This window comes from Amblyomma mixtum, chromosome 3 (assembly GCF_055824585.1).
Source record: "Amblyomma mixtum isolate Tamu chromosome 3, ASM5582458v1, whole genome shotgun sequence".
NCBI lineage: Eukaryota > Metazoa > Arthropoda > Arachnida > Ixodida > Ixodidae > Amblyomma > Amblyomma mixtum.
This window is the reverse complement of record NC_143014.1, coordinates 210,113,345-210,129,407: the sequence shown is the minus strand read 5'-3', so window position 1 is coordinate 210,129,407 and position 16,063 is coordinate 210,113,345. Positions and strand designations below refer to the sequence as shown.

General features: G+C 44.4%; 1 protein-coding gene across 5 annotated transcripts in view; it reads left to right on the top strand.

Moving 5' to 3' along the window:
• LOC149353523 (nuclear pore complex protein Nup133-like) overlaps nucleotides 1-16,063 on the top strand; it is a 111,184-nt gene that overhangs the window by 14,839 nt on the left and 80,282 nt on the right. For 4 of the 5 annotated variants that reach the window (XR_016291002.1, XM_089582613.1, XM_089582615.1 and 1 more), the window contains exons 8-12: nucleotides 639-698; nucleotides 2,112-2,173; nucleotides 5,651-5,718; nucleotides 11,847-11,935; nucleotides 15,543-15,645. Coding sequence is in view for 4 of the 5 variants with exons in the window: in XM_089582613.1 (XP_089438739.1) it covers nucleotides 639-698; nucleotides 2,112-2,173; nucleotides 5,651-5,718; nucleotides 11,847-11,935; nucleotides 15,543-15,645 (382 nt within the window). In the remaining variant the exon portion in view is untranslated. The remainder of the gene's footprint in view (nucleotides 1-638; nucleotides 699-2,111; nucleotides 2,174-5,650; nucleotides 5,719-11,846; nucleotides 11,936-15,542; nucleotides 15,646-16,063) is intronic. The other variant, XM_089582614.1, reaches the window with a different exon arrangement.

The window sequence follows — 16,063 nt, the reverse complement described above, 5'->3', positions numbered from 1 at the left end:
TTGTTTTGTGGCGCGCATGAATAAGTGCATTAAATGTTGCTTCATGGCTTCCTTGAAGCTTTCTTTTTATGTATGTTTCATATCTGCTTGGTTGTCAATAATTCAGACTTAAAGGGGGCTGAAAACATATTGTTTTTAATTACGATTTGGTCCTGTCATCATAACACTTAATGAAGTGGTTCTTGTTAATTCAAATTCTGCTTAACACTAAACTGAAATTAAGTGGCTGCTTCAATCAAGAGAGTTAGAATCAGTGAGCACCCACTGTATTGGAAAATGTGTGCTTTACTACCCAAAAACTATAAACTGTGACATTTGCATCGTTGTGATCAGGCTTTTAGCAAGTATTGTCAACTCTAGACAGTTCAAGCTTAAAAGATGCCCAAATGTTTTTCGAATTGTACGTAGTTCGAATTAAGGGGAGCTTCTTTAATTTGCTTGCTGCTGACAATACCAACTTGTCAGTTCGAATTAACCAGATGTTTGAGTCGAGCAGGGTCGAAGTAATGCAGACAACAAAGCTCAGTAATTAATTCAGCATGAATCATCAGTTGAAAAATTGTTCTATAGTGTTTCTTGGTGCATTTTTTTGTGTCTTTTCAATTCCTTGCACGGTGGTGAATCTGTGTCTTTTTCAGCTTTGTGGCGAATGTGACCTAGACCGGTCCATGAAGGAACAGTTTGATAAGGCAATCTGGGTGTGTAGCTAAGCATTTAGCACTTCTCAGCATGATGCACGGAGTGACTGATACGTCACTGTGAAAATGAAATGGAATTCAGGGTTGGTTCCTTTATCAAAAGTCTTCTAGTACTGTGGAAGCTACCCTTGTGTGATTATTGATCTCGTAACCAAAACTGCGTGCTGCGTCTATTGGCACCATCAAGACTTGCCTTTTCCATTTTTTTTCTTTTAATACTGCTGCCTGCTGTCCGCACTTCAGATTCAGTGTTTTTGGTTTTTAGATTTTGAAAATTGAGAGGATGAATTGTGTTTCTGAGTGAAGTATGCACTTGGCAGTGCATCATTGTGTAGGGGCCTCCCCAGAAATTTTTCAGAGGTCAAGATTTGTCAACCAGGAAGGGGACGGACTTTGGAGGAGGCTGTTCAATGAAGAACAGAGATTTTGCCCGTCTTGTGAAAAGTGCTGACGTGGTGCTTTTTGTTCGGCAGAGAAAGGTTGTAAGAGAAAGGGCAGAAAGAAAGATTTTTAAGTTAAATGAAAGAATTTTGTATAAAAAATTGTATGGTCATTGAATTGGGGTGAATACACATTTAAGGGGATGCAAGTTAGTGAAGAAGTGCAATGTTTTGTAGATTGGTAGACAAAAAGTTCAGTGTAGGGCACAAGGGGCAATACAAGAGTTTTAAAGTTTGTCAATTTTCTCAGTGGTCTTTAGATAGGCGAATAAAAAGTGCATTACACAGCGCTGCTGCAAAACGCAGGGGCCTAAACCACTGTTCGTCGGTAGTGGCACTTGTGAGTAGAACCCTGGAAAAAGTAAAATGTATCAGCTGGGAAACGTAGCAGCAAATGACATTGCAAAGTGAAGCTGGAGCAGTGGACTGTGCCCAAGTTCATTTCAATCTGATCACATGAAAGACTCTTACATCTATGTCTCTCCTCTTACCATTTGCTGCAAGCGGCAACACGCGGCAATCATTGCAACCTACCCACTGTGCCAGGTGTGAATTAAATTAATTTGATGAGATTCAATTCACTTGCCACCTGCCCAGTGTGGCACTTCACATCATGAGATTTCGTGTCCTGTGTTGGTCACTGAAGTCGCTTACTGGTCGATAGGGTGATGATTTATTTCACAAGGTCACAGGGCCATGGTGCGAAAATTTAATACTGAAAAACGAGGGGGAGTGCGCAGTTGTGAAAGGGTGAGAAAGCAGGTTGGAACAGGTTCCTGGTGGACTCACTCAGTGCATGATTATGTGTGTGCCAATAAAGATATCATGACAATGACCACATGGTGTATGTGGTGAAAGAACTGACACAGACACAGAAACATGTAGCGTCAGCATTGCTTCTAATGCTGTTGCATTCCACTCTGAAAATTGCTTCGGCGTCCTAAATTTTTTTCTCTTATCTTCCTGTGCTCAGGATTGCGATACCACCTTACCTATTCACCTAAAGGCATGGTGCATCGACATGCAGTTGTCATCGTAAGTTTCCTCCTCATTTCTGTTGACTAGACGTGTGAAAATATCAAATTTTTGACTGTGGAGTGAATACGAATAATAAAAATTGGATGTAAACAGAATAAAATATTTTCGAATTTCAGTACTGATAGTTCAAACTAAAGAGATATGCTTTTCCACAAAACACAGCAATGAAAAGACACAATGATATTTCAAAAAAATTTGTTTTCACCCATCATCAGCATAATTTACTACTGTATTTACTCGTATAATGATCGCATTTAAAAAAAAAGATTGATGCAAATTTAGGGGTGCGATCATTATGCGGGGTAAATTTAAAAAAAAAATTTTCGAGCATCGATAACGCAAACAAGTTGCAGGCAGGCTACCCTTGTCACACGGGCGTGCTACCCGCGGTTACGCGGCTAAACGCGGTTATCGCGAACCGAGCGCGGCGATCTCGGCTTACATCGTTAACCAAGAAGGTAGAGTGCAAAAAGCGCATGAGCTGGCCCACTTCAAGAACATACTTTCTTCGCACTAAATCAAGTTCCAAGAGCAACGCATCAAAATGGGCAGTGTGTATAGTGTTGCGCGACGGTTCTTTTATGCAGCCTTCGATCTCATCCGATGGTGCAGCAACAGTGTACAACAGCAGCGTCCTGCAGTGCTCAAGCTATGCATTTTACCGCCGTTATGCTGAAAAATGTCCAGTCCCTGCCGCATCATTGATGTACTTAAGTGGCACGTTCACAACGCTCAGGGCACTGGATTCCACGCGCTTACCACATTGGTGCTGCCCGCGAGCGCGGCGGACGACAGTGCTCTGTACTCCCAGTCGTTACTAGGCCTAACTAGTTTCGTATCAAAGCCACAGTGTACGGCGCTTTTGAATTGACCAACGCTATAATGAATGTTCTCTTTATGGTGCTGCCTTACTGACAACCTAATTGTTTCATATTAAATGAAATATATACGATCGATTTCAGCAACACCTTAACCCTTAATCTGCCACTCCCGAGATAACTCAGGCTACTACATATGCACACCCCCTGCCTATCTCGAGTTAACTCGTTTTGGCTTTTTAACTCACCCCCTGCCGCTCCCGATAATACTCGTGTAAAAAAAACTATGCAAACATGTAGCGCCATCTATGGAGAGACTCGAAAAATTCATAGATCTTGTAGGGTAAATTTTAAACAACAGATGGCGCGCATGTTTCCACATGCGAGTGACTTCGTTTTGGTCTAAGCACAGCAGCCATGAGGCTCTGTGCCCCACTTTTCTGCGCTTTGACGGACGAAGAAATTCAAAATTGCTTGTGAATTCGGAGTTCAATGATAATGAGAACGAGGAAGGCGCCCACCTAAATGCCTTGTCGAGTGATGACAGCGATGAAGTCCCCCTGCCACCGAAAAATCCGCGTAAGAGGAGGAAATCCGACAGGCCAGATTGGTGCTGGAAGATTTGATTCATTACAACTAATATCTATAAGATTATCCTGAATAAACATGTCTACATGTCCTGCAGAGCATTTTAGTGCGTTACTAGCAAAAAATTTCCAGGAAACTAACATGCAAAAAAACCCGGCAGGGTGTGTGCAGATGTGAGTAAAAAAACCTGGCAGTGAAAGGGTTAACAGTGGAGCTGGCATGCAAGCAGATTGGGTCACTCGCGCTGCAATGGCGGCAGCTGCTGCGTGGCTGCGAACGTGAAACTAGCTTGTATCACAGTTATTACTCTTATCAGCAACTCTGTACAGGCCAGCGATCCTCAAGGAGGATTCATTTTTGACGTTCCCGTATCCCAGGGCTTATTATTTATGAGAATACGAAAGTTCAGCCGGATCACCGTGTCACTTCGTTCGTTGCACCGCAATCCAGAACAGTGGCGAGCCTTGCAACAACGGCGAACCGTGATTCGAGATAATCGCAGTTAAGTTTGGTATTCGCGATTAAGCATAACCGCATTTAGACTGCCCGTGTGACTGCAGGTCAACCAACAGGTGGCTGCTACTGTAATGCTGATAGAGCGAGATGGTCATCTGCACGTGAAATCTGTCAGACAGATGGCAAGTACGGTCATTGTCGGCTAGACTCAACATCGTCGACAAATTGCAGCTTCAAGTTCAGGGTGTGATCGTTACGTGGGGAATAAAAAAAATTGAATTTTGCCAACAAAATTAGGGGGTGCGATCATTATGCGAGTGCGATGATTATGTGAGTAAATACGGTATATCTTTTAAGCCCACCAGGCATTAGGGGAAGGGGAATCATAGAAGTAATACTAGTAACAAACATTATTTCTTGGACCAATGCACTGTTTGTTTCTTTGGATAACACTTGCATTCAGTGAAAAAAGTGTGCTGTCACAGTTTGACCTCATGCTTGCATGATAAAGGGGTTTACTGTGTGCTGCTGTGAAGCACTGCAAAGATGGCCAGATACCTCCTTACTCGAGGAGGGGTGTCAATGGTTGATAATAAGAGGGGCAAGGCACAATTAAGGTACTGCTGGCAGAGCACGACAAGATGGCTTGCAAAACGGACATAGCAGCAGCAACCTGAGTGCTAGGTGTAGAATGCTGCCTGAAATGTTGCATTCACGATGACACAGAGCCACTTAGCCCTCGTTTATCAGTTTCACCGTACTGCAAGCCCCACGATGGGCCTGAACACATGAACGAAACCATGTGGTGAGTTGTCCCAGTGCCCATGCAACGCGTTACGTGGCGTGGTTGGCTGTCTTTGAGCCAGATATTTTTGTTTTACGCTTTTTTCTTCTCCTGTGTGGCCTGAGATGTGCAGTTTCTGGATTCTAACTGGGGGAAATTGATAGTGATCTCTGCGAAACAACCACAGCAGACCAGGCGTGCTGCATTAACGCCTCTCTCTGCACAAGCCGGGCCGCTTCCGTGCATGTGCCGTGTCTCTTATCGTAGTGGTCTATAATGACAGGATCACTGCCACTCGGGTTCACAGCCAGCTGTAGACTACATCATGGCACGACTCAGTGACATCCCGTGTGTTGGGACACTTCGTTCTTTGACCCACAAGCCTGCAGTGACAGTGCTAAGGCGGGTCTCAATGGCCCTCAGCACATTGATTTTACGCAAGGCCTAGCTTACTGCGTGCTGTCTGTTAGTCACGTGCTAGCAGTCAATACTATGTTGTGATGTTTTGCAGCACGTTTAGATTAACAATAAATTCATAACTTCTGATTGTTTATAGGATTCGAATAGTTCAAGTACAGTGTGAAGTACTGTGTGAAGCAATTTGAACAGTAAATACTAGCAGCAAACTATTCCATGTTTCCCCTAACCTAGTGTTTGGCTCATTATACCCTTAGTTGCTTTTGCGCCATTAAACACCTTATAAATAACTATTCTAAGTTTCCAATATTCTCACACCCCAACCATCGACACTTGCTCTTGTCTTGTTTTCATGTACAAATGACCGGTACTAAAAATTTTGCTTGATATTCTTCACTCTTTCCTGTATAGGAATGGTGTTGCAGTCTTGATGGCTGCTGTCAATCCCCAGGTTTGTCAGTGGCTCTACTATGCCATTGGTGAGCTTTTTTGGCGAATGTTTTGACTACCACTTTCAAAACTCCACATGAAACATAATCTTCTCTTGTGACCTTTTACTGAGATAGTGAAGCTTAAGGACATATGCACAGCTGTCCGCCTAGCAAGTGTCTGTGATTTTGGGGCAAGCCAGATTGGCATACAGTAGCTGACCGATTTTTCGGACTTGCAGGATATTTCCGACTTCGCTGAACAACCGTCATGCCCCTCATAGGAACCTGTACATTTTCATGACCGATATTTCAGACTCTCTAGAGTTCAGTTCGATTTTTTGGGCTAAAACAAGACACCAACAACACCAAGGGGATCGGTTGTCAACCGAAAGTTCGTGTTTGTTCGCTGCCACAACCAACTCATTCCCTGCTGCCGTGAAAGGCGCCATCTTGGATTTAAACAGAGTCGGCGGGTGCCATGGGGGGGCTGACGAGAATAAGTCAGATGGATATGCTTTGATAGGTTTGGCTATTGGTTCTCCATAGTTTGCATTCGAGATGGCCTAAATAGAGCGCGGGATCGCATTGAAAACTGGACAGCTGCAGCTTCTGCTACGACTTGGACAATGCCACCCAAGGAGCCACGGGGCGGGGCAGAGGATGCAAGAGGAGGGATGGGGGGGGGGGGGGGGGAGGGTGCACTCGGAGGCGCTCGCATCCTCCTATGGGTTACCTCTCGGTCTTTGCGAATGCCACTGTCTATGCAAACTGCTTGTTCTTGCTTCACCTGGCGTGTGCATTCGTTCACGGCAGACTTGCGGCCATGTGGCACTGTGTGGTATCGTGACATGATGTGGTACAGACATCACGAAAGCATGACTGTGGCTCAGATACAGTCTAATATATCGCTTGCAAGCCGAACATGGGGCATGGGGAATTTTGTGACTTTTAAAGCCAGTTTTTGGCGGAAAAGTGTTTTTTGTTTAGGTTAATGGAATTTTTGAACTGTTCGATTATTCGACCATTTTTTGGGTCTCGGTGGGTCCAAAAAATTTTTTGGTGTCTGTAAATGCTGAAATGTCACAGCTGCGGCAAGTTTTGAAACTGCTACAATTAGTATGACACACAAATATTTTCGGTGATCTAAACTTGACAGTTAGTGCGGAGAGGGCACTGTGGGAATTATTTTTTTGTTTGGGTTCTCATTAGGGTGTGTGAAAGTGGAGAGGCCTGAGTGAAAGTGGAGAGACCATGTCTACAGCAGAAGGAGCAGCTCGGCGCTGCTATCTCGTACCACACGCTCGCTGCAGGAGTGCGCTTAGTGAAGACAAACTTTGCTGTTGTGTGGGTGCTTATCGCGCTTGATAAATTTCTAGTATGGCGTTCAGCTACTCTGCTGCTGAAGGTCTCTGAGTTCCATTCAGAGGAACGGAATTGAGGGTGTGGATCCAAAACATCCTTTGAAATGATCTTCCTGGTTCGTGGAGCAAGAAAGCTTGTTCCGGATCACCAATTGGAATATGCTAGTACAGTGCAGTCCACTTATAACGATATCGAAAAATCCGAAAAAAACGATCGTTATAACCGATCATCGCTATATCTTTACTGTCATAAAAATGGCTGCCAAAAATACCTTTGTAGCTCCTGACTCAAGTTTTACACTTGCGCTGAAGAACAGTAATTGCAAAACATACAATTTGTGAAACAACGCGTTTATTCGTCACGTTCAACAAGCGCCTCAAGCGTTAGGCGCGCTGAAGTAATTTGATATGGGCACTTGCTTGCGTGGCAGTTGCAGTTTCACAACTGCGATGTGCATCGCATCCAGCTGCTGTGCGTACACTGGCGGCAACCCTTTTGCGGGCACAAAGTTGATCAGTGATTCTATGTTACACAGCGCACTTTGCGTAGTCATCGGTGACGAAGGTGGGCCAGTGTCAATTTCGTCGTCGCTGTTGCTGCTGCCGTCGCACAATGCCGCATTCTGCCGTGACAACACATTCTCGGCGATCGCCTCGTCGGTGACCTCCTCGCAGAACGTAGCAGCACTATCTGCACATAGGAACTCCTCCATGGACGTACCATTTCGTTCGTCAACAGTTGCGGCGTGCTCCGAGAGCTCAGTAATGTCCGCAGTTTCCACCGTGTCCATTTCCACGTCAGGGGGGGGTTTCGTCCTGGCGCACAAAGCCCGCCTTCTTGAAGCAGTTTCTCATGGTGGAGGCCTTAACTTCGTACCACACGCCATAAATGAATCGCACAGCCTTCAGCAGGTTGATTTTCAAGTCTGCGGCCTGCCCTGACGTGCCAGAAGCACGATCGATTGCTAAAATTAGCCACTCCAGCACGCACCGCGATACAATGCTTTGAAATTGGCGATCACGCCGGCATCCAACGGCTGCAGGCCTGCTGTAGTATTGGGAGGTAGGAACATCAGCTCAACTGATGTTAGCTTTGGGCTGACAGTATGAACACTGGAGTTGTCCAGCAACACAACCACTTTCCGTCCTTGCCCCTCGATGATTTCGTTAAACTTGCGCAGCCATTCCGAAAAAAGGTCACGAGTCATCCAGGCCTCCTTATTGCTGCGATAGCGAACCGGGATGTACTCGTTTTTGAAGCATGTCGGCTTCTTTGATCGTCCTATCACGAAGGGCTTGAGGCGATGACTCCCATCCATGTTTGCACACAACAACACAGTAACCCTCAGTTTGGAATGCTTCCCGCCGGGGCATGGATCACCTTTGAGTGCGTGGGTCTTGGACGGCAGCATTTGATAAAGAAAGTGCTGTTTCATCGCAGTTGCAGATGTTCTTTTCCGTGCAGCGCTCCAACACTGTGGGCAGCTTTGTACGCAGCCACTTTTCCTTCGCCTCCGCATCCAACAACGCCGCTTCCCCCACCACATTTTTGTACACGATGTCGTGCCGGTCTTTGAATTGCTGAATCCAGCCTCCATCGGGTTCGTAGTTCTCTTTCCCCAGAAGACAGGCGAACTGCTTCGCCTTTGCGGCCAGTATTGGCCCACTGATGGGCACATTCTAAGCACAGGTGGAAAGGAACCACTGGTTCAATGCCTCTGCAATGTCACCATGCAAAGGGTCCCTAACCTATTTCCGATGGTCGGCATGACCGCTGGCTCCAGCCTTCATGATAGCCGCGCTACCCGTTTTCAAAATCGTCGATATCGTCGACTGCGCGAGCCCATGCTTCTTGACGAGCGCACTCACTTTGAAGCCACTGCAAGAATCTTCCAAAATTTGTTGTTTTGTCTCCAGCGTCACGGCTTCGCGCTTTGTCGGCGCCATCTTCCACAGGCGAACAGCACTGGTCTGCACTTGTTCTCGTACAGGCGCGCGCGAGGGGCGACTCGCTTTTTTTCCCCCTCTCTCTTTCCCATCGTGCTCCTTCCATAACGTAGGCCCGATGCGGCCGACACGCGGACACGCGGAGCATCTGGCGCCGTCTTGCGGCGCTCACGCCAACTCGCGATGCTCGCTCTCCGTGGCTTTCGTAATCGGCGCGCACAGAAAAAATGGCGGCAGGCACGGCGAATTCGCGTATCCGAAGTTTTCGCCCGATCTCGACTTCGTTCAAGGGAACTTTGAGCCGCGAATGTCACGCTCAGCATGGAAAACGATGTCCAGAAGGCAAAATTCTGATCGTTGTATCCGATATTCGGTCATGGACATATCGTTATATATGGTTTTTTTTTTCCATAGCCTCAATGCATAAATTGATACTCTTAAGTCAATTTATCGTTATAACCGATATATCGTTATATGTGGTATCGTTATAAGTGGACTGCAGTGTGGATGGATTAGAGGGCAAAACATCATGCAAACGACTTCGAAACTTTAGATAAAAGCAAACCGCTCTTTTTCTAGTGAGCAGAAGATACGAAACATCCGTGCAACTAAAATCAAACCATTTCACGTGCAACTAAAATCAAACCTTTACCATTTCACAGCACAGTGGTTCGACGCCACGTTGCCATCCGCTTGCACCGCTACTGCGCAACAGCGCCATGTTCTAACACTTCGCGATGTGTGCTGCCATTCGTTGCAACCATCGGCAGCCAAATAGCGAACACTGCACTAGAAAGTTATCAAGCATAAGCACATTCTAAAAATCCGTTCACTGCATAAACATCTGTTGCCCAATCGCTACAGAGTGGCAATCTAGAACACCCTTTAACAACAAACTGCGAGTTACCCAGCCACTCCTCTTGCTATTTGAAGAGATGTGCCAAAGCTTTGGCATACTTGGCACAAGCATTGCTAAAAGACGAGATCCACTGCCGCCAAGGTACAATTTCTCTGCAATCTGTGATTTCACTCTTACACAGTTCCATAAAAAAGCAAATTCCACAAGAACCTATTGTACAAGAATTTCTTACACTCGAGGAAAAGTACAGTACTTTCACAACTTTTTATACAGATGATTCAAAAACTGATGGTTACGATGGAAGCACAGTGGTACAAGGGAGTTGGAATAAAATAGTAAGGCTTTCACAGTGTGCATCTGAATGTTACGCTATCTGTGTAGCCGTAGAAAAAAATAGTAAACAAGAACCTAAACAGACTTGCTAAGTGTGCTTAGAGCCCTTAACTCTAAAAATGCAGTCATTCTGCTGCTTGGCAACATCATACACAACATAACAACCTCCATAACTGAAAGACAAAACTTAAAACTCTGCTGGGTACCAAGTCACGTAGGCATAAAAGGCAATGAAAGAGTAGATTTGTGCACTGCTCAAGCTTGTGGGAAGCAAATTATAAATGCAAATATGCCCTATAATGATTGCATCAACTTAGTTCATCATAAAGCAAGGAAAAAATGGCAGTCCATTTGGAACAATGAAGTAAATAAACTACACTTGGTCAAACCAGTTTTTCTTGAATGAAAGTCATGTGTGCACCAGTCATTATATGCCGTCTCAGTGTAGGCCATACTCACACACAACTTTCTGCTGACGAAACAAGACAAACCAGTTTGTACTATCAGCGTCAAATGAAATGCGAACAAAAGACCTGAAACGCGAGCACAAAAAATCAAGCATATTATAGGCTGGAGGTGAAATACAGGCGTGGGCTATTAACATTTCAGAAGAGCGGTCTTTTCGGCTTCGATGGGAAAATCAACTGCTCACGTATTTTGCCTCCCTAGTATAATATCTGCGATTTGTGCTGTTCGCGTTTCAATTGGCTTGTTCGCGTTTCAATTGACGCTGACAGTACATGTGGAGATGAACTTACAGTAAATCACATTTTATTTTAATGCTCCAAACTCTAAAAACTAAGGACCAAGTGCTTTTCTCCATTTTATAATCAATGCATCTCTTTTCACCCCATGCTGCTCAAGGTGATAATGCTATTGTGGACACATCTTGTGTTCTTAGTTTTTTAACAGAAGCAGGTTTTCTGAAGAAAAAAAATATAAATCATGACCCAGTGCTTTGCCTAGTGTCCCTCAGCCACTTTCTCATTCGTGAGAAAAAGGCCGAGGTTTTTATTTGATTGGCTGGGATCCTCAACATCCTTGCCCAGCCAGGAGGGCCGCTGAGGTTACCTGACCTTTTTTAAAGCTTTTACTGTTAGCCATTGCTAAGTCCCTTTTTCTCCGTTATTACTCGGTAGTTAAACTTTTTAGGCCCTCTACACCACCAATCACTTTCCACATTTTTATTAAATCCCACAGAAAGCATTTCCTATACCATGTGCTTGGCACATGATGGCCTTAGCTGCCTATGTACTATTAAACCCAACACAACACACAACATCATCAGCACCAGCGTGAAAGCGAGGGCGAAGTTTGTCGTCACACAGGGCACTGCCCGGGACATGGGGCAGAATAGCAGGGCCGTGGTTTGGCCCCACAGCTGCTCCTGCCGCTGGAGCCATAGTCTCTCCATTTTTGCTCACACTAGTACGTATGAGTGGCAATAAGAGCTTGACACCTTCAGCCTGATGGCAATCTGCAAATTGTGCTGAAAAGAGGGGGGGCTGAACATACAACGGCTGGGATGTGTGGAACACACTCTGAGGTGCAACTTTTTGCTTCAGATTTTGTTGTTTTTATTTTTAATAAAATAGGGTGACAGTCTGTCTGTGTGTTGGCTGATGGCAGCACCATTGTATACATACTAACATTTTATTGCTCTGTTTTGTCTCTAGGCACTGTGGATGTTCGTAACTTGGGCTCACCAGCCGTTAGTCCAGGCTTCATGGACTTCACAGTGCTTCCTTTCTGGGAGCAGTACACGGTCAGTTGCTTAGGGATTCGGCACCCTTTGTGGGTGGATGTTGGGTTGAAGAACTGAGGATTGGGCGAGTTGGTGGTGATCCATTGTAGAAAAAACCAGCGCTTACGAACACGGACAGAGGACAAGGGAAACAGACTGACGGCGCTGAACTTACAACTGAATTTTATTCATACGTACGCAGTCAATTTATACATTTACACAGACATGCGCAAAGACACCTTGTCAAACCTGGATACACTGTTGCCACTCACAAGTGTAAAAATAGAGAAAACAAAAACAGCAATCATCCATTCAAGGCACGTGTGTCATTACCTCACCCTCCCTACCCAGAATGAAGCAGGCTCATTTCCCTCCCTGACAAGCTAATCGAGGATTTGCTTACGCATCCCTCGCCCTTCCTGATGATGTGAAATGCTTCCGCGATCTCCCTCGTGCGCTGATCATGATGTACAAACAACACTTCCGTGTCAACAAAATACGGAACACAATCACACGTGAGGCAGTGTTGTGCTACATTTCTATTATCTCTGCTGCTGACCGAATTGACGTGTTCTGTGAGGCGAATGTTGATACAACGGCCCGTCTGGTCGATGTACACACGGCCGCAAGACAAAGGGATAAGATACACCACTCCCTTCCTACAGGCAACATACTTGTTTCCTGCTTAACTTTGCAAACATTCTTACTATTCTTCCCCTCGCGTTTCCTCTGCACTGCAGCCCCTACTTTTGCTAGTTTATTGGGAGCAGAAAAAACCAGGCTTACTCCGTATCGGGCCCCTACTCTCTTAAGCCTGTGAGATACTGCGTGAATGTATGGCATAACTGCCACATTTCTTTCTTTAGAACCTGTACTAAGTTCTGAGGAGTGGCCTTCACCTTTTTGGACATCTTTTCAACACAGGACACGATAAGGGCCTCCGGGTACCCTGCATTCCTGCGCCTGCTTGCCTGCGTAAGGAGGCTGTTTCCCATCCTATGGTGGCATGATTTAGTCACAGCCATACCAAGGCGGCTCTTAACAATACCTGTTTTTACAACTTTAGAATGGAAGGAGCCATAGTTGAGCAACGGTTTCGCGCTCCGAGGGGAGTACTCCCAACAGACATGATTCGGTTCAAAGGTTAATTTCAAATCTAGAAACTGCAGGGATCCCTGTTGAGGCACTTCATGTGTAAACTCTAGTCCTGAAGCATTGCGGCCGAAGACATCAAGGACGTGAGACATGCAACCAGGGCTTGGAGACTTCGCTAGTACCAAAAAATCATTGACATAGCGGAAAATGCGAGTGCCACTTCCAGCCAGCTCTTCATCCACTAGTCTATCAACTAGAAAAATGTTGCTTAGAATGGGGGCTACCTTAGAGCCTATGCAGACCCCAGATTTTTGCACATAAAACTGGCCATCCCACACTACATACGTGTTGTTGAGGTAAAAAACCAAAAGTCCCATGAATGACGCAGTACTAATCCCACACCTGTTTTGAAAACTGCATTCATCATTGTCTTCCGTGATGCACTCCTCAACGTACTGCATAAGTTGAGCATGTGGGAGCGAATAGAACAAGTCAACAACATCAATGCTGAAACCCAGGCACGTGGCAGGATTCTCCTTCAGGAGCAGGTTTGTAAGAACACGCCAATTCGGTCAGCAGCAGAGATAATAGAAATGCAGCACAACACTGCCTCACGTGTGATTGTGTTCCGTATTTTGTTGACACGGAAGTGTTGTTTGTACATCATGATCAGGGCACGAGGGAGATCGCGGAAGCATTTCACATCATCAGGAAGGGCGAGGGATGCGTAAGCAAATCCTCGATTAGCTTGTCAGGGAGGGAAATGAGCCTGCTTCATTCTGGGTAGGGAGGGTGAGGTAATGACACACGTGCCTTGAATAGATGATTGCTGTTTTTTGTTTTCTCTATTTTTATGCTTGTGAGTGGCAACAGTGTATCTGGGTTTGACAAGGTGTCTTTGCGCATGTCTGTGTAAATGTATAAATTGACTGCGTACGTATGAATAAAATTCAGTTGTAAGTTCAGCGCCGTCATTCTGTTTCCCTTGTCCTCTGTCCGTGTTCGTAAGCGCTGGTTTTTTCTACGATGTTGGGTTGCTGTTTTTGGGTCGTTTGCTGTTTTCTATTTTTTACTTTGCTCTTTTTTTGCTCTATATATATGCCAGTCATAATATTCATCTGATGAAGTAGTTTCTGTGTTTTAGTGTGTACTCTTTCTTTCTTCGTTTTACACAGTTCCATTGTTGATATTGGGAAGTTGCAACTAAAGCTGTTACTTTTAATACTGAACAGTAAAATTGGAATTAATAAAGAAGCATACTCATATAGGCCTTGCTAGTTTCTAGGTATGCTGACCATTGTTTTTTAAGATTCTGCAATATTGTGCCTTAACCGTATCTACAGAAACTGCTTTTTTGCACCATTAAGAAATGTAATCGTCATTTGGGAAAGTAAATGCACAGCGCAAATGAAAATGCAATTATTTTTTTTCCAACACTGCAACCCTTCTGCTACAGCATATATGAGCAAGTGGGGCAGTCCTTGGAAAACAATATCACAACTATTTGGTTGTGGCATTGCTATACCTCCACTGTCACATAGTGATCATGTCGGTTGTCCTTGTTGCCATCGTTTAGTTCATATATCAATAGCCTTCTACTCCTCTGCATATTGCAGCGCACTTTTTGTGGCCACAGTTTTGTGAATTTTTCCCCCCCTTAGGGGGGGGACATGAGTCTTAGAGCATTTTTTTTATTTACAGACCAAATGCAATGAAACTGCACATACTTAATCAGTTTTTTCTGCTGATTTTAAATATTCAATTTGTTTATTTCTAGGCCAATCAGTTCCTGAAATATTAATATATATCATGCCATTGTCTGCTCAAACAATAGAAAAAAAATGGGCCACCAGAAATTTAATTTTAATATGTGGGTAGATATTACAATGTGTGAGGAATGCAACGCTGGAAGCAGTTTTCAGTTTTTTGTCCGTGTGGACAAATGGGCTTAATAGTTAGTTTCTTGTGTGTCATGTGTTTTCTGGCACTGTATGTCTGGTTAACTCACTTGAAAACGTGTCCGCACGGACACAAAACCGAAAACTGCTTCCAGCATTGCATTCCTCACACATTGTAGTATCTACCCACATATTAAAATTAAATTTCTGGTGGCCCATTTTTTTTCTATTGTTTGAGCAGAAAATGGCATGATATATATTAATATTTCAGGAACTAATTGGCCTAGAAATAAACAAATTGCATACAGTCAAACCCACTTTTATAACAATATATTGGATATAACAATGGTCAGTCGCAGCACCGTCAGCTTTTGCATGTGTTCTATGGTATTTTCAGCACAACCCTGTTATAACAATTATTGGTTATAAAAATGGTATTTCCATGGCACTTCAGTATTTGCTATAAGTGGATTTGACTGTATTTAAAATCAGCAGAAAAAACTGAATAAGTCTGTGCAGTTTCATTGCATTTGGTCTGTAAATAAAAAAAATGCTCTAAGACCTATGTCCCCCCTTAAAATAACTGGATACCAAACCATAGAAAAAGTTGAAATGAATTGCTCTTTTTCTGACAGGAGGAGGATGAAGAAGCAGTGCTGAGCTACAAGTTTGTCCTTCCATCAGCAGACTGCCCCTCAAGTTTTGTCTACAGTGGCACCAAAGTCTACTGTGTGACGTGTGAGTATGCAGTTGCATGCATTGTTCTGTCTGATAGGTTTCTGTTAGCAATAAGCAATTGTGCCCATTCAGGAGAGCATGTTGAATTCCTCTGCATTATTTGGGGCAACAAGATCATGCGCACGCGCCGAAAATAGCTTACTGCTAGCTTTCCTTCAAACTTCACAAGCAAGCTTGTGATTAATAGAGGTCTTACCGAGCAGATTCCTAGATCAAGCAAACTGCAAAAGAACTGCCAAAAGGGGCAAACTGCAAGTTCCAGAAAAGGAGTGAAGTAAATCTAGTACATTGAGTTGCGCATTTGTCCTGAAAAAATAAATTAATACGGTAACATGTCAGCAATACGAATCTGACAGGGGTTATGGAAAATATTTCTATCATCTAAAATGTACAAAACCCATCTGCAGAAGCTTGGGAG